General features: G+C 48.7%; 1 protein-coding gene across 5 annotated transcripts in view; it reads left to right on the top strand.

Moving 5' to 3' along the window:
- COL16A1 (collagen type XVI alpha 1 chain) overlaps window positions 1-27399 on the top strand; it is a 78296-nt gene that overhangs the window by 13751 nt on the left and 37146 nt on the right. For 4 of the 5 annotated variants that reach the window (XM_074217664.1, XM_074217663.1, XM_074217659.1 and 1 more), the window contains exons 11-43: window positions 255-290; window positions 2058-2084; window positions 2882-2944; window positions 3411-3452; window positions 3582-3626; window positions 3742-3777; window positions 4462-4524; window positions 4635-4679; window positions 4852-4947; window positions 5540-5578; window positions 7816-7860; window positions 8003-8038; window positions 8258-8368; window positions 10044-10082; window positions 10451-10486; window positions 14393-14494; window positions 14793-14837; window positions 14978-15013; window positions 15235-15279; window positions 16033-16149; window positions 16360-16395; window positions 16792-16899; window positions 17742-17864; window positions 18837-18890; window positions 19134-19175; window positions 19670-19705; window positions 19790-19843; window positions 22026-22094; window positions 24333-24386; window positions 24481-24507; window positions 25325-25390; window positions 25590-25637; window positions 25758-25811. In XM_074217664.1, the coding sequence (XP_074073765.1) occupies window positions 255-290; window positions 2058-2084; window positions 2882-2944; window positions 3411-3452; window positions 3582-3626; window positions 3742-3777; window positions 4462-4524; window positions 4635-4679; window positions 4852-4947; window positions 5540-5578; window positions 7816-7860; window positions 8003-8038; window positions 8258-8368; window positions 10044-10082; window positions 10451-10486; window positions 14393-14494; window positions 14793-14837; window positions 14978-15013; window positions 15235-15279; window positions 16033-16149; window positions 16360-16395; window positions 16792-16899; window positions 17742-17864; window positions 18837-18890; window positions 19134-19175; window positions 19670-19705; window positions 19790-19843; window positions 22026-22094; window positions 24333-24386; window positions 24481-24507; window positions 25325-25390; window positions 25590-25637; window positions 25758-25811 (1875 nt within the window). The remainder of the gene's footprint in view (window positions 1-254; window positions 291-2057; window positions 2085-2881; window positions 2945-3410; window positions 3453-3581; window positions 3627-3741; window positions 3778-4461; window positions 4525-4634; window positions 4680-4851; window positions 4948-5539; window positions 5579-7815; window positions 7861-8002; window positions 8039-8257; window positions 8369-10043; window positions 10083-10450; window positions 10487-14392; window positions 14495-14792; window positions 14838-14977; window positions 15014-15234; window positions 15280-16032; window positions 16150-16359; window positions 16396-16791; window positions 16900-17741; window positions 17865-18836; window positions 18891-19133; window positions 19176-19669; window positions 19706-19789; window positions 19844-22025; window positions 22095-24332; window positions 24387-24480; window positions 24508-25324; window positions 25391-25589; window positions 25638-25757; window positions 25812-27399) is intronic. The other variant, XM_074217660.1, reaches the window with a different exon arrangement.

Here is a 27399-nt window from a genome sequence, read left to right as displayed (position 1 = left end):
ATTAGCTTGTGATTTTTCTCTAAAAGAATTCCTATAGATAGGATAGTAGAATGCCAAGAGAACTGTAGCTATGTCCAATGGGCATATCCAGGTGTTCTGATTCTCATCTCAGCAGACTTTAAAAGAAGTTTACTTAGATCTGGCAGTCCCATTGCTCACAGGAAGCTGTTGAATGTTCAGAAGATTGTGAGTTGGGGGGCTGGGGGAGGGTCCCCAAGATTGACTTGACTGGTAATTAGGCTTTCCTTTTCTAGTGCCCACCCTGTGCCAGCCGTGCCATGGAGAGTAATGTGAGTGAGCCCCAAAGGGCATCAGTTGGGAGGGAAAGGTTTCAAATGTTTGTAAGGAGGAAAGAGAGAAGAGGCTCTCCAGTCTGAATGGGAACACAGGGCCTCCTCACCACTGTGAGCTCTTTCAGGATGCAGGCTAACTGATAGGCAACCACGGGGTGGGGGGGAAGCTGTACAATGGCCTCTGAGGTCCCTTTCTAGTCATTGGACTCTACTGGGACTCCTTCTTCATAGCTGAGAATGACTCTGTCCATGGCTTGCTATTCTTCCTCCCGCCCTGGGGCTCCAATGCCCCAAGTCCTGCCAGGTCCAGCCCAACCAAGGTCAAAGTCATCCTCTTTTGTTATGCGTCATGTTTGAGAATCTTTTAGGGAGAGGAGCACCTAGGATTCCCTCTTTGGTCTCTTAGCATTCCCCCTTGGAGAAGAGGGCCAGAAATCAAAGTTGGGGGGCTCAAATCCAGATTCTGCCTCTGGCTTGCTGGGCAGCCAGGAAACTTGGCAGATTCCTTCCCCAATCTGGTCTTCTTCATTCCCATATGGAGAATAAGGGGCTTAGATAGGACAATCCTTGAAGTCTATTCCAGCTCTAGATATTAGGAACCTTGGCTAAAGATTAGTCCTCTTTCCAAATCACAGCTCTGCCCCAAGCCTGGGCAGCAGCAGGCCCCCTTGACTCCCAAGGGTCTTGTCTATGGATCTGGTCTGGCCTTGGATGGGGAAAGACCCAGAGTGAGTGACTGGAACCTTAATCTTCCCTCCCCCAGGAAGTCCCTTGAGGTTTGAGGGGCAGAGAGGGGCCCCAGTGGGGTATGCAGCTGGTGTCCAACTGTGTCCCCACCACGCCTACACCCACATATGGTTGGGTACCCCCCATGCTACCAGCCTGACTCATCTCCCTCCCACGGCTCTGATGTGCTCACTTGGCCTGCCCAGAATGTCCCCCTGTTCTGCCTTGGCTCAAAGAACCCACAGTCAGGAGGACTGGGCAGACCACCGCCATCCCTACCCCGGCTGACCTCTCCGTGATTGTTCCCTTCTAGGGCCTCTCAGTCAAAATCCAGTTATTCTTCTGTCTCTGGATATCTCCTTTCCCCATAGCTGAAGAGGGAGCTTGCTGGTGGGGTTGCCTGCCTTCCTACTTCCCCCCCAAAAAAAACCTCCTTCTGGAGCTTGGGGAGACTTGGCTTGGCTCCTGGCAGGATACTGGAGGCGGAGAGTAACATTAGGAAGAGTGTAGGCTAGGGCTTAGGCTTGGGAGACATGAGGATTGCCCTCCCTAAGTCACCCCCCACACACACTCTCAATTTTCCATGACTCTCTCTCCTCCATAACTGCAGCGCTCTATCCCTCCCCTATCCAATCGTCTTTCCCTACTGGATTCTCAATACCCTTTCCAGCCAAATCAGTCTGTAACATCTGGCAGGCCGATGACTTCCAGATGTGTGTGAGGTTGCCATGGAAACAGCAGGATTGCCATGGCAAATGAGCAGCTTGGGAAGGAGATAAATTGAGGGGACAAAGACTAACCCTGTTCACCATGCAGTGAAATAGAGAGTCCTCAAGGGGGACGAGGGAATCCAGAGCCAGATTGGTAGAAGGAGCAGTGGAAGGGGGAGGATGTTCAGGGTTGGGGGGTACCACTTTGTTTCCTTGCCTTGCTGGGGGACCTTGGAAAAGTCATTTGCCTTCTCAGAGCCTCAGAATTCCTTTCTGGATTTACTTCCCTTCTTTACCTCCCCAGTGACCCAACTGTGTTTCTCCTCAGGTCACCCTGGGTCCTCCCGGCCTCAAGGTGAGTTCTAATCCCCAGTGGAGGATCTTCCAGTCTTTCCTTCCTGCTCTCCACCCTCCCCTGCCTCAACCCCCAATTGTGCTCAGTCCCGCACAATTATGGTTGTGTGTATGACCCTTTGGGTCACTGTGCAACCCAAGGTAGATGGGAATGTATATATGCACTCTCATGGGACATATACCTTAGGTATGATGGTATGTGTATCCATGACTGTGACATAACATGTTTGTACACATGTGTTTCTTTGTGTGGACCACAATGTTTGTGCATATATGTGGATGCGTATTTACATGTAGACGTGTTGGGTAAAGCAGGGAGGCATCCTACCCACCTGGAGTCATATCATATTGGTCCCACATACATCTCAGCATGTACATCTGTCCCCTGGTGTCCATATGTTTACAAGTGTGGGGAAGGGCTGGGGCAGGGAGGAATTTTCCTGGATTGACTATGGCTGCTCTAATCTAAAAACTCGTCTGCAGGGCAGCTAGGTGGCACAGTAGATAGAGCACCAGTCCTGGAGTCAGGAGGACCTGAATTCAAATGTGGTCTCAGACACTTAATAATTGCCTAGCTGTGTGACTTTGGGCATTTAACCCTAATGCCTTAAATAAAAAATAAATAAAATAAACTCATATGCATACCCAGAACTACTGGGCATAAGTACCCATAGGGACCATAGGGCATGGGGTTATATGGGGGGAGGGGATGGGGCTACCATCTCTCCCAGTCCTTCTTGCTTGTGTCAGCTCTGGACTAAGAGGCTGACTGAATTCTACTCTGCTCCTTACTCACAGGGTGGGAAAGGTGAGCGAGGTCCACCTGGTTTTGAAGGACCCAAGGGAGAGAAAGGAGCTCGGGTGAGTAAGCATCTGACCTACTGCTGGGGGGGCTGTGCCTGCTGTTGGATGTGTGAGAGCTCCCCAAGGCAGTCAGGCAAGCGTGTGGGGGGGGAACCTCCTCCTATGGCCAAGACGGCTGTCAACGCAGAGGCAGACATGGGCACCTGGAAGCCTGGAGTTGCCAGTTCCGGACTCCTTGCCCTGAGAAAGGGTGTCCTCTAGGTTCCCAGCATGCCCAGAATGACTCCCATCTTCCAGGAAACAAAGAGAGTCTTTCTTCCCAGCAATTCCCTTTCAGTAAAATGGAGCAGCTAGGTGGTGCAGCGGATAGAGAGGGCTAGGCCTGAAGTCAGGAAGACTTGTCTATCTCCCTACAAATTCTCTCTCTACCTTGGTTTCTTTTCCCCAAAATCTTAGTCTCCATCTCCCTGGGCTATAATTCTGGCCCTTGTCCCTCTTCTCCTGATCGTCCTCTTGCCTACAGGGGTCTGACTGTGTCCGCACCTCCCCGGAGGCCCCTCTCCAGGTAAGGCTGGAAGGAGGTGGGGGAGAATCTTCAGCCACTCAGGGGAGGCAATTCATGCTCAATGCCTAACTAAGGTAAGTGTTCCCACGCCGTCTCTCTACCCATTCTCTCTCTCCCTCTACTTACCAGTGTGCTGAGGGTCCCAAAGGTGAAAAGGGAGATCGAGGAGACTCGGTGAGTAGGGCAGCTCCTAGGATGTGATCAGGGCAGGAGGGGAAGGCATTGGGGTAGGATAGCTGGGGCTGGGCTCAGGGTCTCACCTTCTTTCCTCCTCTTATTCTTCTCTCAGGGTCCCACTGGAACAACTGGATCAACTGGTCAGAAGGTAAGCTTTCTTTACCTTCTCTAGGGAATAAAAGATATGTAATGAAGGCAGAGGAGCCCTGGCCTCAAGGTCAAGAGACTTCTAGTCACTCTGTAACCTTGAGCAAGTTCCCTTCTCTGAATCTCTGTTTGCCTATCTGTAAAATGAAAGAACTGGACTTGATCTCTCTCTGATCCCAGGAGGAGAAAGAAAACCCTGAATTCCAAAAACCTCAAGCTTATAGGACCCCTAGGAGTTTTGGTCACCCATGTCCCTACTTCCATGACTGTCCTCACCCCTGATCCTTCTGTTGTTGTTTAAAACTACCCTTAATATACCATTTGGAGGTTTACAAAACCTTTTTTTAATCAATATTCTCATTTATTACATATGTTACCATTGGGGTAGAGACTGGACCTGCTATTTCACCGAGATACAGAATCTTCAGATGAGGTCACTCCCACTACCAATGCTAGTAGGCATCTTCTAGTCTTAGAGAGTTGTTTAGAATTCCTAGAGGTTAAGTGACTTACCCAAGGCCAAGCGTGTCTGCTTGTGTCATGGGTAGAACTGGAACCCAGGTCTTCCTGGCTCTGAGGCCAGCTCTCTCTCTCTAACATGACAGACTGTACCTTCTTTTAATTTTCATGAAACAAGCTCTGGGTAGGTCTACATCCTAAGATAATATTGTGCCTTCCTTCCTAGGGCCAGAAAGGAGAAAGAGGTGACGCAGGCTTCAAGGGTTCAGTGGGGAAGCCTGGCAGAGATGTAAGGAACTGAGGCAGTGGGGCAGGGGAGGGCCAAGGGACCCTTGGCATTGATGCCTGGGGCCCAGGCTGACCTGCCTGCCTCCCATTTTTATCTCCCATTCTCTTTAGGGCCGACCTGGGGAGATCTGTGTCATTGGACCCAAGGGGCAGAAGGTAAGGGGTCCCGTGGTTTACTTCTGTGGCCTAGTGACAGAATGGGAAAAGTCTTCCCATTACCCCGTCTAGTAGAGTGGATGCCCCTTGAGGGTAGGCACCCAGTGCCTTGCCTGGTATAACATAGGTATTTGATATATTCTTATTTATTGATTGATTGTGTTGGTCACAGGGTGACCCCGGCTTTGTTGGACCAGAGGGCCTGGCTGGTGAGCCGGGACCCCCAGGACTCCCAGGACCCCCTGGGATTGGACTTCCAGGAACACCTGTGAGTGCTCTCAAACCCTTCCCCCCACCACACACGTAGGGTAATTCATATCAAAATTCCCTCATGGTGACCCATAACTTTGGTCCGTTTCCATCACCCTATCCAGAGAGATCCTGAGAACAAAGGGATGAGGCAGACAAGGAAGAGAAGCATAACCCCAAGGAAACCCTAGGCTGAGGGTAGACATGGCTCTGACTTCAGAGACCCTACTTCTGAGGGGGAGACACAGCTCTGCCCTCAGGAATCCCCAGCCTCAAGTATAGCCATACCCATGATCTCAGGGGCCTTTGCTTTGAGGAGATAAAATTCTGCCCTTTGGAATATTCAGTCAAACTATAGCCATGCCCTGATCTCAGAGACCCTCTTTCTAAGGAGAGATAGAGCTCTGTCCTCAAAGATCCCCAGGCTAAGGGGGAGGAGACATACCCCTGACCTCAGCGATCTTCAATCTGAAGAGTCATAACTCTCCACTTGGCTTCCCATCTGGGGGAGATACTACAGCGCCTTTAGGAGGAGGGGTCCAAAGATGAAGAGAGGAAAAGGGATTTTTGAAGGGGGGGGATCTGAGACTGATTTCTGACTCTGTCTACAGGGGGATCCTGGTGGCCCAGCTGGTCCAAAAGGAGACAAGGTAAACGCAAGGAGATTCAGGGCAAAGCCAGTCACAACTGGACATGGGAGGGAAAGGGTTGAAGAGGTTTTATGGAAACCCCATGCAGGCTTTTCAGTCACTGCCCCCACCCCCTCCCTCCCTCCCACCCAGGAAAGAGGCCAAACCTCAGTCAGACTCCAACTAAGGAGTCTGAGATTAATCTATAATAAGCTGGAGGAAATAGATTTTTCCCCCTTTTCTTCTTCTCCCAGCTCCCACGCGTTTCAGCTCCCCTCCCCCAAGTCTCTGGCTCCCTTGGGGGGAGGGTGTGGTCCAGGGTCCTAGAAGGACCCAACTAACTCATTCTGGGCCCTGACCTCAAGACACTTCATGCAATAATGAAAATTCTCCCTTTTCAATCTTTCTATCCATATCAAGAAGTGTCTGACCCTGTGGCCAGTGGCTATGTCTGGGGCTCACCCTGAGCCTCTGATCCTGCTGATGGAAACAAGGACAAAGGGGAAATTCAAGTTAGAGAGATGATGATGAGGGTTATGACTAACAGGAGCTGGCTTTTATAGAGACAGCTTTACAACATTGTCTCATATAAATATCATACAGTCTTTGCCAGCAGGATAAAGATTATTCTCCCCATTTTCTCAATGTGGATCCTGAGGTCCAGGGAAAGGAAGTGACCTTCCCAAGGTCACACATCCAGCATGTGTGTGTGTGAGAGATTTCAGATCCATTACTTTTTCCACTCTGACACAGAGCTGGGGAGGCCACAAGTCACATCTATCAATCAGACAATCCATCAATCAGCAATCAGCATGAATTTACTAAAATATCAAGCCCTAAGCGCTGAAATTATAAAAACAAAAATAGACCCCGCCCTCGAGGAGATGACATTGGAATGAGGGAGATGACATATTTAAATGAGAACATACAATAGATGGAAGGTAACTTAGAGAAGATGGAACTAGCAGCTGGCTCATTGCAGACAAAGAACTATAGGGTTGGCATTGGGAAGGATGGATCAGGATTAAAATATGTTTGGCAAGAACCAAACACAAGAGTCAGACGCAGCCCTGGAATCATGTCCTGGCCCTCGGATTCCCTAGCAGATGAGGCAGCCCCGGTGGATAAGAGTGCCGGACTTCAGGAAGAGCCACCTTCAAATCTTGCCTCAGTTAGCCGGGTGACCCTGGGCAAGTCATTTCTCCCCTGCATTTCTTCCTCCTCTGTAAAACAAAGGGGCTGAACTTGATAGCCACTGAAGTCCCTTCCACTTCTCAATCTAGCATCCTCTGATCCAGGTGATCCCAAGACTTTCCCTCACCACATTACTTTCCCTTATCTGTAAAATGGGTGCAAAGCTACATGATCCTCTGACCTCCCTTGGGTTGATTTAAAAGGGTTAGAGAAATGGGAACTGTTGTTGTTGTTCAGTCCTTTGAGTCGTGTTTGATTTTGGGGGATTTTTCTTGGCGAAGATACCAGGGTGTTTTGCCATTTCCTTCCCTGGCTCATTTTCCAGATGAAGAAACTGAAGCAAGTAGGGTTAAGTGACTCGGCCCACACTTCTAAGTGTCTAACATAGAATTTGAACTCAAGATTTTCTGATTCTAGTTCAGCACTAAAGCACAACATATATGTGTATATATAATATATGTATGTAGGTGTGTACATGCATAAATAATGTCCTTTATTAATATTATATAATATCTCTTAAGGGGCAGCTAGGTGGCACAGTGAATAGAGCACCAGTTCTGGAGTCAGGAGGACCTGAGTTCAAATTTGACCTCGGACACTTAATAATTATCGAGTTGTGTGACCCTGGGCAAGTCACTTAACCCCAATGCCTTACCAAAAAAAAAAAAAGAAAAGAAAAACTATTATATGCTATCTCTTAAACTGTGGCAGGAATTGAAGGAAGAACTTGCTCAGGGGTGGGGGGTGTTTGGAGGGGAGCAGGGAGGAAGAAGCTGGGGAACTGAACTCTTCCTGGAGCCACTGCAACAAGGAGGCTCCCCCTAGAACAGGGGATCCCTGGCAAGTACAATGAAAAGAACCTTGGACCAGGAATCTGGAGGCCTGAATTTGAGCCCCAGCTCTGCCACTCACTGGCCATGTATCCTTGGGTAAATCATTTACCCCTTCTGGACCTCAGAATAGATTCATATACATATATGATATATAGGGTTGGACATGATGATCTGTAGCTTCCCTCTCATATCCCTCTTCTGCCATTAACCCCTTGCTATTCTTCTCTATAGGGAAGCTCTGGGACTCCAGGAAAGGAAGGTCCAGGGGGAAAGCCTGTAAGTACCACTTGGATGGGCTTGGAGAGTGAAGGGAGGCCAGCAGAGCTGCTATAGATTGATCTTCTTGGGTTCCTCTTCCCATCATGTCCACCCCACTTCCCATGAGCCTACTGCTCATTGATGTTTCTTTTTCCAATAGGGAAAACCAGGGATACCAGGACTGAAAGGGGAAAAGGTGAGGTCTGGATGGAAGGTTTCAGGACTAAAAGACCCCCTGGTGGTATCTGCCCACCACAGGAACCCAGGACTCCTGGGTTCTCACACCTCCCTCCGAGGAGCTGCTGAGCCTGGGCTTGGTGGAGAAGGGACAGGGCTAGTGACTATGGGAACTCTGGGGTAGGTTTAAGACTGATCTGGATCCAGAATTCCCTTCACAGGTTCTTTTCTCCCACAGGGCGATCCCTGTGAAGTATGTCCTACCCTGCCTGAGGGGCTCCAGAACTTCGTGGGACTGCCAGGAAAACCAGGCCCAAAGGGGGAGCCAGGAGAACCTGCTCTGCTCCAGGTGGGTTGGCAGAGTAGAGAGTGCACACAATCAATGGCATGACCATTTACACAGGGTGGTTTCAGAAAGCATCTTCGTGTCTGTGGCAGAATGGATTTGGGGTTAGGTTCATCTAAGACATGGCCACTAGGCGGAGGAAGTGGGCCTCAGGACTTGAATCTACTGAATGGTGAACCCCCTCCCCAGCCCCAACCACTACCTTACCCAGGCCAGGACATGATCATCACTACTATGGGGATGGACAGAGAAAGAAGAGTTTCCCAGAATAGTGAATTAGCACCCTCTAAGTTTGGTACCCTGGACAAAGCTCTGATGACCTTTCCTGGTTACAGTTCCAGGTGCGTTAGAAGGGCCATGTGCCTCCATTAGTCCCCAAGTATAGGACAATATATTATGGTAGAAACAAGTAGGAGCCGTGTGGCCCCATCATTCCCATGGCCACTGATCTCCATACTGTCTCACTTTCCATGGTTATAATCATAGATTTTAGTAGGAATTAGTGGTCCATATACTCCTATCTATTCCCTATGAGTACCACTGATATGTACATTAGGGTCTAGAAAGGTCATATTTTCTCATTTTTCCAAGTCCATTGTTATGTCCTTTGCCACAACTTTTCCCTGAGCGTAATGTGGGCAGTAGAGTCCAGATGTCCCCTTTATTCCCGATGGGCAGGACTTCTGATGAGGGGGGGTGATCCAAAGGGCCCAGGATCTCTCACTGTCCAAGGGCAAAATCATATATTATTATGTGGGTTTATGGAGGCATATGCTCTGGTTATTATTCCCCATAGGCACCACTACTGCTGTGTGTATGAGGGTGTGATCTAGAGAGGCCATATTCTCTCACTCGTCAAGCCCACTAACATGGGGGAGGTGGGCCCAGAGGACCCTTGCACTCTCCATCTCTAATTGTAGAACTGTGGGCTCGCAGGCCAATGTGTCTCCATTACTCCAAATGGGCAAGACCACAGATGAGACTAGAGAAGGGTCACATCCTTTACTCTTTTCCATGGACATAAACATGTCATAGTGTAGGGCTGATGGGACCATTTGCTGTCATTCAGTCATTTTTTTCAGTCTTGGCCCATTTTTCAAGACCCCATTTGGGGTTTTCTTAGCAGAGAGACTGGAGTGGTTGGCCATTTCCTTTTCCAAGTGGGACCGGATACTTCTACTATTCAAAATAGACAAGACAACTGCTGTGGGGTGGCCTAGAAAGGTCACATCTCCTTACTCCCCATGGGCAGAGAAGACTAGTAGGGCGATGAGGACCTGCTGTCATTCCCCGGGAGAGGAGCAAGACCAACCGTGGGGGTCCAAGGAAGGTCCATATCCTCTCCCTCTCCAGGGGCAGAACCATAGATTAGAGAGTGAGCTAGAGGGGTCGGGTGAGGTAGGACCACAGAGTTGGCCACCACCTTCCTGGCGTCTCCATGGCAACGACTCCGCCCTCCAGCATCTCCTTGACAACAGCACCAGTGCCTGGGAGGCCGCTGCAACCGTGGGGGGCAAGATGCCCTTCGGGGGAGCCGGGGTGGAGCCGGCTCTTATCGTGAGAGCCGGGGCAGATGGGCAGGGCGTGGATGGGAGGTAGTGGGGGGAGGGGAAAGAGGTTGGGGTGATGGGGGGGGGGTCAGGCAGCCCAACCGTAACCCCAGCCCGGCCTCTTTCAGGATTACCTAGGCAGCGCTATGGGGCGGAAAGGCGACCGGGTAAGTATTGGGGGGACTGAGGCAGGCAACGCGGGACCCCAGATCCCTGTCCGTGTGGGAACCTGGGTCTGGGTTCAGATCCTACCCTGCCACCGTCACTGGGGGATGCGAAGCAGATCACTCCACTCCAGCTCACTTTCAACTCGGGAGTCAGTTTCCTCAGTGGAAAAAAATAAAGGGATTGTGCCCCCTGCCCTCGAAGATCCTCTCCATCCATTGGGTAACCCCCAAAGGAGGAGACCCACATCTCCCACTCCCCCAGCAGTGCCTTGGGGAAGACAGTAGCAGAGCCCCGCCCCTTGGTTGGGATCTGGGGAATCTGCAGCTTGCCCATCTCCCAACCCAAGCCCCTTCTCGTCTCTGGGCAGGGAGAACCTGGCATCAGTGGAATGAAAGGGGAAAAGGTAAGTGGAACATTCCCTTCCCTTTAATTCAACACAGTGGAACAACTGGGACACATCCCACCTCTCACCTCCTTAACTGGGCAAATTTGAAAGTGCTCTCTCTAAAGCCCTCTCCCAATCTGGCTCCAAACTGGCTTTCTGAATTAGTTTCTCTTTACTCCTCACCTACTCTTCAGTGCTTATTCCCTCCACTATGCCAGCTGCTGCGCCTTCCAACTTCACTGGCCCCCAGTCCATTTCCATGCCCATGCCCACCATCACCTCTGCCTTTAAAGAATTCCTCACTCCTTTGAAGGCTCAGCTGAGATGCTACCACCACCACCACCACCCCTCCTTATTAATACCCTGCCCCACCCTAATCCCATTTTCTTTGCATTTTTTTGTATGTTTGATTGACTATGTTGGATGTAAGCCACCTGAGCACAGGCACTGTTTCTTTGTATTCTTAGAGTGACTAGAGAACTGGCCTCAAAGCCAGGAAGACCTGTGTTCAAATCCTACCTCTAACACAGTCTGACTGTGTGACCTCAGGCAAATTACTCAGCCCCTCTGGGCTCTCAGAAACTTTCTGAGACTTTTAGTTGCAGAGAAGAGGCAGTAAAAGTACAAGACCAACTTCTGCCCTTGGCATTGTGACTGGCATATAGTAGGCACTTTAGAAAAGTTTGCCAGGGGTGGCTAGGTGGCGCAGTAGATGAAGCAGTGGCCCTGGAGTCAGGAGTACCTGGGTTCAAATCTGGTCTCAGACACTTAATAATTACCTAGCTGTGTGGCCTTGGGCAAGCCACTTAACCCCATTGCCTTGCAAAAGCCTAAAAAAAAAAACGTTTGCCAAATTGAATTGAGTGCTTGCTGTACACCAGGCGGAGTCAGCTGATACTGTGAATAGAGTTCTAACTTAGGAAAACCTGAGTTAAAATTCTGCCTGTTACTAGTGACTTTGAGTAAGTCATTTAATGATTCTCAGTCACAGACTACTAACTGCTAGGGCTTCTTTACAAAAGTTTGGGTGGGTCATTTTATCATGGCGGGGGAGTAGGAATTTGTACATTGAGATGAATGAAATCACAGATATTAGGAGCATTTTCCATTAGAAAAATAGATATGATATAATTTCTGCATCTGAAATGCTTATGGTAAAATGTCAACATACAAATAAATATGATTCAAGGCAGTAAGAGGTAAGGGCAAAGGGCTCTGGGAACTTTCTGGAGGGAGAAATGACTTTTTCCCATGGGGTAGAGCTAGAGGGGGAAGTTGGGCAGGGCTCTATGGAGGAGTTGGCATCTGAGTTGGTCTCTGAAGAAGGGAGGGAAGCAGACTGAAATGGGGAGGGTTCATTTTAGTTACAGAGTCAGAGTTGGGAGACATGGGACAAAATTGAAAGTAAGTTGGCGGGGTTGGAACATGGAACATGGACATGATACTGAAATTTAGAATGGGAGTGACATGGTCTGAGCAGGGCATTAGGAAGCTTCCATAAGTCACATGTACTGAATGCATCAGAGATGATGGCAGAAAGGTCAGTTGGGAGGCTACTACTATCATCCAGGTAGGGCAGAGTGATGGCAGGAGGAGGCCTTGTATGTGGCAAGAAGAGGAGAATTAGGAAAAATATTGTGGTGGTAGAATCAAGATGGAGAAGGGCAAGATGGAGTGAGAAAGAAGGAAGAATCAAAGATGATTGACAAGTTAAGTCCACCTTATTGAAAGGACAATGGAGCCATGTGCAGAAATTAGACAGCTAGGTAGTCCTGGATAGGTACCAGATCTGGAGCCAGGAAGACTCATCTTTCTGAGTTCAAATCTGGTCTCAGATACTTGCAAACTGTGTGACTCTGAACAAGTCATTTAACCCCATTTGACTTAGTTTGCTCATCTGTCAAATGAACCGGAGAAGGAAATGGCAAACTACTCCAGTGGCTTTGCCAGGAAAACCCCAACTGGGGTCAAGAAGAGTCGGACACAACTGAAAAAAAACTACAGAACCATAACAAAGTGCATAAATAAGGAAGCTGGGATTAGGGAGCAGCCTTGGGAAGAAACGTAACCTGTGTTATCTTAGATGCTAAAGATAAGCCAGTGAGACAGAAATTAAGAGTTGGAGGGATAAAGTGGGAAGCATTCTTCATAGAAGGGCTCATTGAAGACATAGGAGAGACTGTCAGGAGAGAAAGTTAAGAAAGAAGAGAGCCTAGAACCTTGAGGGGAAAATGAGGCAGGAGAACCAAGAGAGACCAATGTTATGGAAGTCAGAGGAAAGAGTGTCTTAAGGGAAGGAGTAATCCATAAAGATCAGCTGCTTCCAAGAGGTCGGGGGAATGAAGACTGAGAAAAGGTAATAGCCTGGGTTAGTAAGTAGGTCACTGTTGAGCTTAGAAAGAAGAGGGTTAGTGGGAAGATAAGGGGGGGACTGAGTGAAGGGAGGATGGGGAAGTAGAAGCCCTGAATCTAGCTACTACTGTGTAAAGTCTGGCAGTGACAAGGAGGAGTGGTTCCTATTAGAGAATCCCATGGAGATTTGTAAAATCTTTGTAAAACACTTGTAAAATATTTGTTGAGTCCTGAACACTTAAGTGCTTAATAATGGCTCATTCCCTTCTCTTCCCCCTCTCCCCTCTTTTGCCCCATTCTACTTAACATTTTTTTGGTGACTTAGATCATGGCATAGGTTCCATAGAGATCACATTGTCAGATAACAGGATGCTAGTAGGAATGGCTAAGATGATGGATGGGGATTCCAAGTCTAGAAGGATCTGGATGAGCCAGGACAATAAACCAAATTCAGTAGTGCGGAATTTAATTAGAACAAATATAAATATGTACACTTGGACTAAAAAAGTTAATTCACTGGTACAAGACAGAGGAGGCCTGAGTAGGCAGCCGCAGATCATTTGCAGAAGATCTGGGCTACTGTGAATGCCAGATGAGTCCAGAGTGAGATGAGGCAGCCAAAAACAAGGTTAACATAATCTTAGGTTAAAAGAGAGACTGGTGGCGCAGGGGATAGAGCACCAGCCCTGGAGTCAGCCCTGAGTTCAAATCCGACTTCAGACACTTAATAATTACCTAGCTGTATGGCCTTGGGCAAGCCACTTAGCTCCATTTGCCTTGCAAAAACCTTAAAGAGAGAGAGAGAGAGAGAGAGAGAGAGAGAGAGAGAGAGAGAGAGAGAGAGAGAGAGAGAGAGAGACTGATTGGTGGGAATCCTTCAATTGGCGAACCAGGCTCAGGCTAGGAAGTGGGTAATGCTTCCATGCCTTACACAAATCTATTGGAGGAAATGATTAGAGAAGGGGAGATTTTGAGGGAATGTGATGGTTTTCTTGTTGTTTCTGAAGATTACATAAAGATGAGGCCTTAGATTTATCATGCTTAGTTCTAGAACACAGAACTGGGAGCACGGGTTAAAGATTAGGAAAGTAGATTTATGCTTGAGATAAGAAAGATCTTCCTACCTATCAGAGCTCTTCAATAAGAAAAGCAAGCTACCCTGAAGATCTCCATCATTGAGGTCTTTTTTTAAAAAATAGTATTATTATTTTATTTCCAATTATATTTAAAGATAGACTTCAACATTCATTTTTCTAAGATTTAGAGTTCCATTTTTCCCTCCTTTCCCTCTTCCCCAAGACATTTAGCAACTTGATTTATGTTATACAAAAAAATTTTAAAACTAAGCATATTTCCATATTAGTCAGATCATTGAGGTCTTCAAGGAGACACTGCATGACCTGTGTTGGAAATGTCATAGAGGGGATTCCTGTTCAGGTACCCATTCCCTGGTACCCCCATCAGCTCTGAGATACTGTGATTCTTGAGAGGATGCCAATTTAAGGAAGAAGGGTCAGGAGAGGGGCTCTAAGGAGGGTAGAATGACCTGTTCTCCTTGTACTTTTTTCCCAGGGGGAACCATGTCTGTCCTGTAGCCCAAGCATAGGTGCTCACAAGTTACTGGGGATCAAGGGAGACATGACCTTCCAAGATTTTGGACCGCCTGGCCCCCCGGTGAGTGACCCTAACCTATAGAATTCAATTAATCCCAAAGTCTTGGGCTTGGTGTCTGGATAACCCAGAAGTCCCGTGATTTTAGATTCCTTCCTTCAACCAGGGTGGGATAGTCTATCAGACTATCTGGTCTTCATCCCAGCACTACATGTGGCTTAATATATGATGCTGGCTGAGTCACCCCCCCTTGGGGCCTCCATTTTCTCATCTGGCACAAAAACAGACTTCTGTTTCCTCTAAGGAGTTAGGGTGACTGATGTTCCTCACCTCATAATCTCTCACTTTGGTGTATTTTCAGGGAAAAACTGGGGCACCAGGTCTAACAGGAATTAAGGGAGAGAAGGTAAGTGTTGAGGAGTTTGGGGGAAAGCTGAAAGTTTGACTTGGATTGGAGGAAGAATTGAAGAGGGCAGCTCATAGTGACATCACCAGGGGCTCAGAACCCATGCCTCAGTCTCATTTTAACTGTGCTTTCTTTCTTAGGGTAATTTTGGTGAGATGGGTCCAGTTGGCCAACCGGTAAGTAGGTCTCAGGGTGATGGAGTCCAAAAACAGCTGCCTTCTCCTGGAGAAGAGGAGAGGGAAGATGGAGGAGGGAGAAGGCAGGGGACAGAAGAAAACAGAGAGGGAGGAAAAGGGAGCAAGAGGCCCTTGGGGAGTTAGACCAGAGGGCCTGGAGCTTGGAGTCTAGAATACCTGCTTGTACCTCGGGTTGGTCTCTCACAGTCTATCTCTCCTAGGGGAGGCCTGGAGACATGGGCCCAGCCGGCATCAAAGGGGAGAAGGTGAGACTAGAAGGTACTAAGGAGGGTGGGAGGGGAATAGAGGCCAGGATGGTTTAGTAGGGGTAGATGTGTGTGGAATACAGGAGGGGAATGGGATAGAGAAAGCAAGAAGCCCCTTAGCCTTCCTAGGGCTCATTTTCCTCATCTGTAAAGTCAGGGGTCCTTTCCAGTTCTGTGCCCTATGACCCCCCACCCCCACCCCTGGGATCAGCCCAGTGGTCAGCCAATGTGGAACAGAAAGACCCTGGTTCCTCTCCAGATACTGTGGGACTCCTTTCCCTCCCTACAGAATGGGGATCATAACTGTAAGCTTGTTGTGAGGCTCAGATGAGATTTTAATATACATATACATTTTAAATATCTACCTACCTGTCTATATGGCTTTACACATCTTCAAGCTCTATATGAATATCATGTTATTATTACAGCCTCTCCCAATTCCAGATTCCAAACCCTTGGGTAACGAATTTGTTCGTCACCTATATGACTGCTTTCTGTTTGGGGGGGGGGGGAGGAAGGGAGGGAAGGAGAAAAAAACGTGAAAATCAAAATCTTACAAAAAAAGATTTTTGAAAACTATCTGCATGCAATTGGAAAAATAAATGCATTCTTTAAAAAAGAAAAAAAATATTTGTTCATCACGACTTGTCATAAGCACCTATCCATGGCAAGCTTGGGAGGAAGAGAGGCCTCTGGGAAGTGGGCTTGGGCTGCCTGGACCTTAGGGGGGCCTTCACTCTGTGCTGTTGCCAGGGGGAGCCGTGTGACCAGTGCTCTTCCATGTCAGAGACTTCTAACATGGCCCTCCCTGGACCCCCCGGCGAGAAAGGGGAGCCAGGACAACCTGGGAGTGGTCAACCCGGGAAGCCGGTGAGTCTGTCCCCTCTGTCCCTGGGAAGGCAGGAGCTGGGCTATGGATGGTACCCCTCCTCAGTGTTCCAGAGGATTTTGGAGCTTAGAAGTGCCAGAGGATCATAACTCATAAGACCCTCTGGGCCAGGGGGATCCCTGGGGGTTGGAGACTCCCTCTAGGGGATAACTGACAGACTCCCTCTTTCCTGAGCTCCTTTTCTTGTTTAGGGTAAAGCAGGGGAAACTGGATTGAAGGGGCAGAAGGTGAGTGGGGATTTGGGGGGGGTGAATTGGTTGCAGGGAGGGGCAGAGGAGAGTTTCCAGTGGGACAGAGTTAATTGAAGAGAGGGAAGCCCCTTCCGCAATCTGAACTTTAGATTCCTTATCTGTAAAATGAAGACTGTTCTTTCATTTCATTCATTCTAGCTCTAAATCCTATGACCCTGGTTCCTGCATGCCCCTCCCCACACATACCCCTTGACACAGGGACCTACCTCTTTGTCTCTTCTCTGCCATCCCCTATTTCTGACCCCTGAAGGTCCTAAGTTCAACTCTACTCTCACCCCTGGTGAGGGACCTGTGTCACCCCCCCAGAGAATGCTCTCAAGCCCCCCATGGCTACCTTCCCCTTGCCACCCCCTCCACCCCAATCTCACACAGGGTGATGCAGGGAGCCCAGGAGACCCTGGGAAGCCAGGCACCGAGGGACAGCCCGGGTTGTCAGGACAACCTGGCATCAGGGGTCGCCCAGGACCCAAAGGAGAAAAAGTGAGTACTGACATCGAGGCCTTCCCCTCCCAGGGGCCCAGTAGACAGGGGTGGAGGGGAAGCCTGGCCCTCCCTGGACCTCTCCAGGGTGCCAGCTGCCTCCCTGATGTGCAGGCGGTGGGCATGAGTGCCAGCCATCCTCAGTCATGCCAATTCTTCTATAACTAGGGGCCCTAAGAGAGCTCAGAGCTTAAGCAAAAATCAAGAAGCAAATGAAATGAGACAGAGGGTCAGAAAAGAAAGGCTGTTGAGTGAGCTTTGGGTTTTGCTCTCAAAGTGCTGTCAGAAGCAGAATTGGGAGGTGGACACATGAAGCCAGGAGGCCCGGGTAGGTGGTAGTCCTGGCTCTGCAGCTGTGGACCTCAAGCTTCAGTTCCCTTCTCTGCAAATCAAGGGTGATGCAGGGACAACCTACTTCTCAGGATGGTTTTGGAGAGAGTGCCTGGGGAGCCCCCATGCACTAGAACCCTGGGGATTGGATCTGGGCATGCCAGTGTTGGGCATAGTGAGAAGGGACAGTGCTCACTAGCTCTGAAGTGAGAGGATCTTGACCCACATCTTGGCTGTGCCCCTGCCTGGGTGACCTTGGGTTGTTGCCAACTTAGAGGGGCCCAAGTTTCCTCATCCACAAAATCACAGAGCTGAATAGCAAGGATGATGGTTAGATTTAAATGTTGCCATCCTCTTGGATATAGGAAGGACCATGGTAAGGCTCTCAAGTCTGTTGGCACTGCTAGGACATGGGTGTGTGGTAGAGGGGCAGATCAGGCCCTCTTTTTGTATGCCCAGCCACCTCTGGGTAGATGCCATTCATGCAAATGCCCATCTAACCCCCTGCCCAGGGAGATGCCTGTGATGCCTGCCCCACACTGCAGGGAGAGTTTTCAGATGTCGTCGGAATTCCTGGGAAACCTGGTGCTAAGGGAGACCAGGGCCCTGAGGGTGTAGGCCGGCCTGGCAAACCGGTGAGTCTTCATCATCCTTTTGCCCCCTTCCCTGAGGCATATTCACCTAGTGTAGTTTCTATCCCAGGCCCTGATCCATTTATCACTTTTATCCATTTCTCATTTGAAAACATGTAATGCATTGATCAACCTGGATATGAAACAGATTTGGGAGAAGAAGCTAACACAATAAGACAGTGATGGAAGCCAGATCTAGAAAGATCTGGATGAGCTGGAATTATTATCTGTAACTATAAAATGAATAAGATGAAATATAAGAGATGTAAATGTAAATTCCTATTCTTGGGTTCAAAAAATCAACTTCACAATACAGGAGGGCATGGCTAGATAGCAGTTCATCTGAAAAAGATCTGGGAGTTTTAGTGGACCACAAATTCAGTCTGAGCTTCTAGTCTGAGACACAGGCTACTTTAATCAAAGTTTATATCCAGAGTAAGGGAGGCCACACACATCAGACCACACATGTGCATATCCGTTTCAGTTCCTGGCCCTGATTTTAGGGGAGGTATCCACATAAGGAGGGGGCCTGGGAAAGGGCTTGGTTGAGAGACTGGGCATATTTAACTGGGAGATGGGAAGACTTGGAGGGAGCCTGCCTGCTGTGGACAGATACAGGAAAGATTGATTGACAGAGCCCAGCTTTAGAAGGCAGAACCAAGGGCATGGTCAGGGGCAGCAGACACAGTATTGTCCCCAAATGGAATGGGCTCCTTCCACTTGCTCTGTCTCTTGGACTTGAGGAAAATATTTTTCATGTGTATTTCGTTATGAGTTAATTAGTTAAGATTAATAATGTGAGGCTCCATGGCAGAGAATGGAGAGGGGACTGCTCTTGGACTCAGCTCCTGGGACATGTGAGTCTTGGGTGGACTGTATAATGGGGAAGGGGTGGCCCTGTTCTCATATGGGCAGTGCTAGATGGCTTCTAGTGTCCCTTCTGCTTCTGTGTTGACCCCCATGTGTGTTTTTCAGGGACAGCCTGGCTTGCCTGGTGTGCAAGGCCCTCCTGGACTAAAAGGTTTGCAGGTAATAGGGAGGGGGGAGACAGACGGGGCAAAGAGGGAGATAGTGAGTAAAGATGAGATGCAGGAGGCAAGGAAATCAGCAAAGGAAGAGGGAAATGATCTTAGGATAAATGAAAAAATGGAGATTGGAGAAGGAATATGGGGAACCAGAAAAGACAATAGAAAAAAGAGAGGGTTCAGGGAGAGAACTATGGGAATGGGAAAGGGGGGGCATCAGAGACCAGAATTCTATCCTCCTCTTCAGGGTGATCCAGGGCCTCAAGGGCAATCAGTCCAAGGACCTCCGGTGAGTTCCTCTCCCCCCACCCCAGTCCATTTCCTGCCAACCCCCTGGCCCTTGGACCCCTGCCAGAGTCCCAGACAGAAACCTGAGCACCATGGCTTCTCATGGACGAAACTCTGGGACAGTTGGAATTGGAGCCCTGGCTTCCAGTCTTTGTTAAGTCCTCATCCCTTTTTTGGACCTCGGGAAATTCTTTTGAATTAAGGAGAGAGAGATAATAGCCCCAAGTGCTAACTTGAGTGCAGCAGAAAAATTACGTGGAACTAGGATCAAAAGACCTGGGTTCAAATCTCATCTGTGCTGCTTAGTAACTGAGAGAACTGGGTGAGTCACTGGCCCTTTCTTCATCTATAAAATAAAGGGGCTTGGATTCAGTGACCTTTAAGGTCCCTCCCCGCTCTAAATCTCGGATGCTAAGATGTTGGCCAACAGCAGGGCCCATCTCATGGGTGGACTGGGGCCTTGTCATATAGTAATTCACGCTGTCTTGTCCACAGGGTGAGGCTGGCGATCGGGGTTTGCCTGGCACCATGGTACGTCTTCCCCCTGGGTCTTAAGGGTGACTTGAAGGAGGAATCCCTTTTACAGATAAAGTATGACTGTCTTTCTTTTTCCAGGGGCCTCCAGGACCCCGAGGACCACCTGGTTTTGCTGGTGAGAAAGGTGCCAAGGTGAGCTGATGATGGATGCTCTGTGAGTTATTATTGACTCAGGTGTCTTGGACAAGGCATTTCCCTTCTATCTCTTAAGATCCTTTCCTGCTCTAATAGGCTCTGTGTCCTGAGAGCCCCTTATTGGTGATGTGATTTTGGGCAAGCTGCTTAATTAAGATAATGCTTGTATATGCTAACAGGCCATGTTGTCTTAAAAAGAGCATTTTCTAAATGTGTTTTCTAATATTATTGATAGTCAAAGAGACAGCATGGCATAATGGGCAGTAGGTTGTCCTTGAATTTGAGAAGACGGGGGTTCAAGTCTCACTCCTAATGCTATTTGTTAGATGTCCCTGGGTCAGTTGTTTAACCTCTCAGTGTCCCCAGGTGCACTCTGAGATGCTAAACTACAGATGAATAATTGGTGCTCTGTTTTCCATTCTAGAAATACCCTTCACTGATATAATCACAGGAATTCTGAACTAAATAATAATAATAATAATAATAATAATAATGATGATGATGATGATGATGAAAGATTATCATTATTAAGGATTCATTGTTAAGAACAATGACAGTCCCCTCTACCAAAGCCCTCCTTGGAGGTAACCTTGGAGCTGGAGGATTGATTAGACTAGGAGAGTCTAATTAGACTAGATTAGACTAGCTCTAGGAGAGCACAGACTCTCTGGTCTCCTCTCCCAAGCTGGAAGACTGCCTTCACCTGGAATTCCATGTCAGGTTTTCCATGTCTTTAGTCCTAGGATCAGAGAGACTGGGCACCAGCTTAGTTTGGGGGGATGAGCTCTTTTGGCCATCGCAGAGAAGGTGTAGTTGGTATGGGTGGAGGGCAGTGCTTGCCAGGCAAATCCATAGATCTTCAACTGATTGAAGCCATGACAGTCTGTGAGCTTTGTCCCTGCTGGAATATTCTCCTCAGGGCAGTCACTAGTGCACATACTCTGACAGCAGCAGCCAGGGCAGATGGCAGGGGAGCACAGGAGCTCCCAGGAGAGGGGCGACGCCTGGGGAGGGAGAGTGTCCAGGATTTCATGCCTGATTGGATGTTGCTTATTTATGTCGCTTCAATGGTATGGGAGCAGATTGTGGCTTGGTTCTCTCTTCCAGAGGGAAGAAGGAAGGAAGGAAGAGAGAGAGGGAGGGAGGGAGGAAGAAAGAGAGGAAGAAAAAGGAGAAAGAGGAGGAAGAAAAAAGGAAGGGAGAGGGGGAAAAGAAAGAAAGAGAGGAAAAAAGAAAAGAAAGAAGAAGAGGGAAGAAGAAAGGAAAAAAATTTGTTTTTTTATTTTATGGTGGTTTTTTAACCCTCTTATGGTTTTTGTTCCCTTTTGCTCTGATTCATCTTTCACAATATGATATAGAAATTAAAAAAGAGAGGAAAGGAAGGAAGTAGGAAGGAAGGGAAGGAAGTAGGATGGAAGGCAAGAAGGTAGAGAAAGGAGGAAGGAAAGAAAGAAGAAAGAAGGAAGGAAGGAAAGAACGTAGAACGAACGAACAGAGGGAAGAAGGAAAGAAGGTAGAGGAAGAGAGGAAGGAAAGAAGGAAGGAAGGAGGGAAGGAATGAAGGGAGGGAGGAAGTAAAAGAAAAATAAAGAAAGAAAAGTTGACCACCCTTTAAAGGAACCCACTCCTATCTGGGTTCAAGTCACAATTTCAGACAGTGGTACTTAAGAGCATCTAGTCTGTGGTGGAGGCATGTTGATATAACCTGACCAGGTGGAGGGACTGAAATTGAAATCCTGGCTCAGGTACTTCATGGTGTGTTAGCTGACCCTAAGCAAGTCTCTTCATCTCTGCAAATCTCACTTTGCTCATCTCAGGTTGCCCTTTCCATCTCTTTACTGTGAAGAAAGCTCTTGGTTCACCTTTGAGAGCCAAAGAACCAGGGAGAGGTCTGGACCTGTGATTTCACCAGCACGGGCCTCCCCTTCTCTGCCATTTACCTTCCTAGTTTCCTGGCTGAGAGGCTAATTTGTTTAGGTTCTCGTAGCCAGTGTGTGTTGGGACAGGACCTGAACCCAGAGCTCCTCCGCTGCTGTTCTCTCCCCTACGCGGTGCTGCTTCTCTACGTGGCCACAGAAGGGCCACCAGGGATGGCTGTGGTGGTCGCACTTGAAAGATATAGGCTGTCGGTTTCATCCTCCATCCCTGAAATTTAATCTTTTTTCTTCCTTTCCTCCAGGGCTCTGCTGGGGTGAAAGGCTCCGTCGGACCCCCAGGACCTCCAGGCCTCAGTGTCACTGGCCCCACGGTAAGAGAAACAGCCCTCTTTACCAGAGCAGGCACCAGGCTGTCATGCAACTGGAGGAAAGGGGCAACAAGGCTGGGATGGAAGACCCTGGGGGGGGGGGATGTTGGTGGGGCTGGCCCAGACCTCTGAAGCCTTTCTCTCCTGTTTAGTGGGGAGCTGGTATAGCTGCCAGGGTCAGGCACTCACATACAGCAACCCCCCCCATTTGTGGTCTCCTGCCATCCATCCCCCTGCTTCAGGTCTCCCACCTCTCCAATCCTTTCCCACATAGCTGTCAGTGATTTTCTTTAAGCACAAATAAAACTCTTAAATTCAGAAACTGCCTACTGCTTCTGGGGTCAGATACAAACTATTCTGTTTAACATTTAAAGCCCTTTGCAGATGGATTCCTACCAGCCTCACTATACATTATTACTCTTTACACACTAGGGAAAGAGTCTAGGGAAAACCTACCAACTAAGGACTCAGAAGACTTGAGTTCAGATCCTGCCTTTGACTCTTTAACCTGTGTGATCTTGGGCAAATCAGTGAGTCAGTTGGTAGTCATCAAGAATTTAAATGTCTACTATGCTACAGTCTGGGGTTACAAAGAAAAGCAAAATAAGCAGTCCCTGCCCACAGGAAATTCCCATCATAATGAGAGAGATGTGTCTGTAACTCGGTTCATACAATCTGGATCCAGAGTAGAGGGAAGAGAATCTCAAAGGAGGTGACATTGGCAACTGGAGGGCCCAGGCTAGGTTTTGTGTAAGAAAGAAGGACTGGAGCCACATCCTGAAGGAAGCCAGACAACTTTAAGAAGGTCAAAGTGGGAAAGGCAAGCATCTCAGGGATGAGGGAAGATTGTGTCAGGAAGAACAGTGTAGGGGCAGCTAAGTGGCACAGTGAAAGGAGCACCGACCCTGGAGTCAGGAGGACCTGAGTTCAAACCCGGCTTCAATTAATAATTGCCTAGTTGTGTGACCTTAGACAGGTCATTTAACCCCATTGCTTTGCAAAAAACTAAAAAAAAACTAGTCTATCTAGCTCATATATAGCTCATGAAGGGTAATGTGGGGTAAGAATCCTGGAGAGATAGGAAGGGGCAGGGAATGGAGAATGGCTGGAGTTTGTAGGACAGGAGCCCTGTTGAACTGGTGCTTTAGCAAAATCACCTTGGCAGTTGAGTGGAGGATGAATTAGGGTGGGAGAGATGAGTCAGGGAGACCCAATTAGAAGATTATCGCAATAGTCCAGATAGGAGGTGAGCAAAGCTTAGACCCTCACAGAGGTGTTTGTGAGCAGAAGAGGAGACAGATGGTAGAGGGGTTGTGAAGATGGAATAGTCAAGATTTGACAATCATTTGACCTCCCTGGGCCTCAGTTTCCTCAATTGTGGAAAAAAGGAGGGGGTTGGGCTAGATGGACTCTGAGATCTTTCCCAACCCTTGTGATGTCATTGATCCTCTTTGAGAATAAAGGATTAACAATAGAACAAAAATGATGATTCAGTGATCCTACGACCCTCCCCCAGCTTCCTCCATGCCTCTGTTTGGACTGGTCCCCTTGGCCTTCCTGCCACCTCTTAGAAGCCCTGGTTTCCCTTTTCTCCATGAGACCTTTCCTGATTCCCCCCAGCTGCTGGCACCTCCCATTATCCCCTGTATTTGGCATGTATTGGTTTGATGCCTGTTGTGGAAAGGAAGCTCCTTAAGGACAAGCCCTGTTTAACTTTGGTCTCTGTATCTCCAAGGTATTAAGCACATAGTAGATGTTTAATGACTATAGGATCATAAGGACCTTGGAGGCCATCCAGTCCAATCCTCTCATTTTATTAATGAGATGATTAAATGACGTTTCCAGGGTTGTATAACTAGGAAGCGTCTGAAGCCTTGAACCCAAATCTTCCTGACATCCTATCCACTATAGCAGACTAGGTTTGATTGGATCATGAGACTCTCAGCAGATAGGAAGTTGAATGATATGCCTTGCAGCAAAGGGGTCCAAAGGTTGGAGAGGAGGCTTCTTAGAAGGATCTGAGGTTCTGGCCCTGCCTTGACAAGTGGGGACCCTCTGCTTCTTGTAGCCTCAGTTTTCTCATCTGTAAGATGGTACCTCAGACACACTCCCATTCTGGTAGTCCTCCAGGTCACCCCTCATGGGCCCTGGGTCTCCCAATCCCTGATGGTGTCTGGTGTTGTCCTGCTTGTTGCATGAGACCAGCCTCACCTTCCTCTTCCTCTCCTCTTCCTCCTCCAGGGCCGAGATGGACCTCGAGGGCAGCCAGGGCTGCCAGGAGCCAGCGGCCTGCCGGTGAGTAGCCGACCAAGGGTCAGAGTGGGGCTGGGTCTGTGGCTGTCTCCTCCACCTGTGCCTCTTAACTATCATGCTCTGTTTGTCTCACCAGGGGGAAAAAGGAGCCCGTGGTGAAAAGGTGGGCAGTCATGGCAGGTTTGGATAAAACTGTAGAGTTGATGAATCTACTCAAGTGCCAATACCACTTATTGTCTCTGCCTCTCTGTGTCTGTCTGTCTGTCTGTCTGTCTGTCTGTCTGTCTGTCTCTCTCTCTCTCTCACACACACACACACACACACACACACACACCTCCCCTTTTCTCCATGACTTGGTCATGAAGAAGCACCTAGAGATGTAGCCTCTGATAAACTTCCTGATCTTGTATGGGTGGTAGAGGCTCTTCCCATCACAATCTCAGTTTCCTCGTCTATAAAATGGGGACAATGATACTTGTGTCCCCTGCCTCATCTTGTAAACCTCTTAAGCCCAACAACGGCAGTAATGAGCATCAGAATGCACAGGACTGCCTCATGATTCTCTTCTCCCTCCTCTCTCCGGTGTTTGGTTGGCTCCTTCCCCTGGGATCCTTCCAGACCAGTTTGATTACAGAGATGGGAATTCCAGTCCCTGTGGAGATTTCATACTCATCCCAGAAGCCTGGGGGTCTGGGGGGGGGGGCGGGGAACACCTCTGATAGTGGAATGGAGTACCTACTTGATGGGCATGAGTGTTGGGGTGGAAGAGAACTAAGTGGTCGTGGATCAGAGAGAGGGAAGATGCTTGGGAAAGTAGAAGGAGGCTGGTAGGGCCCAGATGAATGGGGACCACCCAGGAAGGGGGCTGAGGACCAGCAGCTGTCAGGACCCAGAGGGTCACAGGATGTTGGAAATCAATTGGTCCAAAGCCCTTCTGAAGCTCCCCCCCCCACTCCCAGTAACTTCTCTTCTCTTTTCAGGGTGATCCAGGGGAGTGCTCCTGCCCCCCCAGTTCCCGAGGAGAGCCCGTCTTCTCTGGCATGCCGGTAAGTGCTGCCCCCCTAGCCCGGGGGAGCAGCCCGGCTGCCCGCCTCACCCCCGCTGTGCCCGCTGTACCAAGGGGTCAGTGGGGCTTTGCACTCAAGCCAGCGGCCTCCCTTTGCACTCCCACCCCAACCTTCTGCTTGGTGTGTAGATGTCTCCTATAACCTCTCCCCTTCTTTTGCAACTCCCTCCCCCAACCAGGGTGCTCCAGGACTTTGGATCGGCAGCTCTTGGCAGCCGGGCCCTCAGGTGTGTGCCGCTTCTCTGCCTCTTGTTCCGCCAGTGACCTGAGCTTCCCTCCCTTGTTCGGCCCTTACAAAGCCAGGGTGGGACCTTGCCCAGTGTCTGAGTCTTCCTTTTTTCTTTTAGGGTCCCCCAGGAGTCCCCGGACCTCCAGGACCCCCTGGACTGCCTGGACGGCAGGTGAGGAGAGAAAATAAGAATGATTGGGGGCAGGGATTACCCAGGAAGACAGGCCAACAAGACTTCCTTCTTGAGTCTTGTCTGAGTCCTAGTTTCTCTGAGCTGAAGGGTTTAGGGGATCTCCAGGGACAAAATAAGTTCCCTGTGACTGTTGCTTCCAAGGGCATGCCCTCTGGGCAAGAAAAAAGATTAAAAATGGCATCTTCTGAGGTATCTCACATATGGTACTGGACAGATGGTAGAGACCCTATATCTAGGTCAGAGCACACCCAAAGGCACCAGGACATCTGTAAGAATTAGAACTCGGCTCTCAATGGTGTGTTAGAATTCACGTGTTTTTCTCTTAGCATCTCTGCGAGGAAGACCATGGAATGTTACTGATGTTCAGAGAGCTTATACAATCTGCCCAAGACCAGACTGTCTCTGTGTCATGGGTGGGCCTGAGACCCAAACCTTCTGAACCTCAATGCAGTGCTCCTCCTCCTTCTTCCTCTGCCTTGACCTGCCAGAGACCTGTCCTGACTCCTGCACCCTTCCCCAGTTACACCCAACAAGGCAGGTTGTGCAAAGAGCTCTGGAAAGAGCCTTGCTCTTCCCACTTCTGCAGTCTGCACGTCCCACTAGGCCTCCATTTCCTTTATCTGAATTAAAGAAATTGGCCTTGATCCCGAAGGGTTCTTCTAGCTCTCAATTCTATGATCCCATAATCCCCAGAGGGACTATTCTCTATAAATCCCATCAATAGCCTGACATTCTGGCTCCTGGCCCAAGTCCCATTCAGTGACTCAGATGACTAAGGGTCTACTCCTTACCTTCTGAATTGTTCCAAGCCCCATATGCTCAATGGCAACTGCAGAGCCCTAAGCTGGAGCTCCTGAAACTTTAGTCTAGACCTTCCTTTAAGTCTGCTCCTTCTAGTGCCATGGGGAGGATCCCTCCATCCTCCCAACAAACTTAGATATCACTTTAACAATTCCTTCCAAGAGCTTCCTTTCCAGTAATCCTGTGGGATAGGTGCTGTGTCCATCATTTGCCCTATTTTACATATAAAGAAACTGAGACTGGGGGGGGAGTAAATGACATGACCAGAGTCACCTAACTAGAAAATGTTGTACCTATGACTCTCACCCTCAAGGTCTCCTAATTCCACACCCCTTTAGCACTCTGGGCTATACCATGATGGCTTTTCAAATTGAAGGCAAGACCTTGCCTTCAGATGGCCTGGTGGGGGAAATGAGAGACGCACAATCACATATTTAAGATGTTGCAAAAATAATCAACAATGAATTGTGAGTCTTTATAAGTTTATATGGCAGTGGTGACAAAATCTCTATCTCTATCTTATATCTCTGTAGTACTGTAAAGTTTAGAAGGTAATCATGAGGTATAGGAGTTGTCATTTTGCAGACAAGGAAACTGGGGACCAGAAAGGGAGAATGACTTTAACTATGGCCATCTAGATAAGCAGCAAAACAACAAGTCCAGGCCCCTGGACTGAGGGGTGCTATGTGGGGAGGATGAATAAGATGACCAGTCTAACTAAATTCTGTTGTGCAAAAAGTGGATGAGACTGAAAAGGAAAGCAGGG

Source organism: Macrotis lagotis, chromosome 1 (assembly GCF_037893015.1).
Source record: "Macrotis lagotis isolate mMagLag1 chromosome 1, bilby.v1.9.chrom.fasta, whole genome shotgun sequence".
Taxonomy (NCBI): domain Eukaryota; kingdom Metazoa; phylum Chordata; class Mammalia; order Peramelemorphia; family Peramelidae; genus Macrotis; species Macrotis lagotis.
The sequence above is the reverse complement of the archived record's forward strand: the minus strand, read 5'-3'. Positions and strand labels throughout refer to the sequence as shown.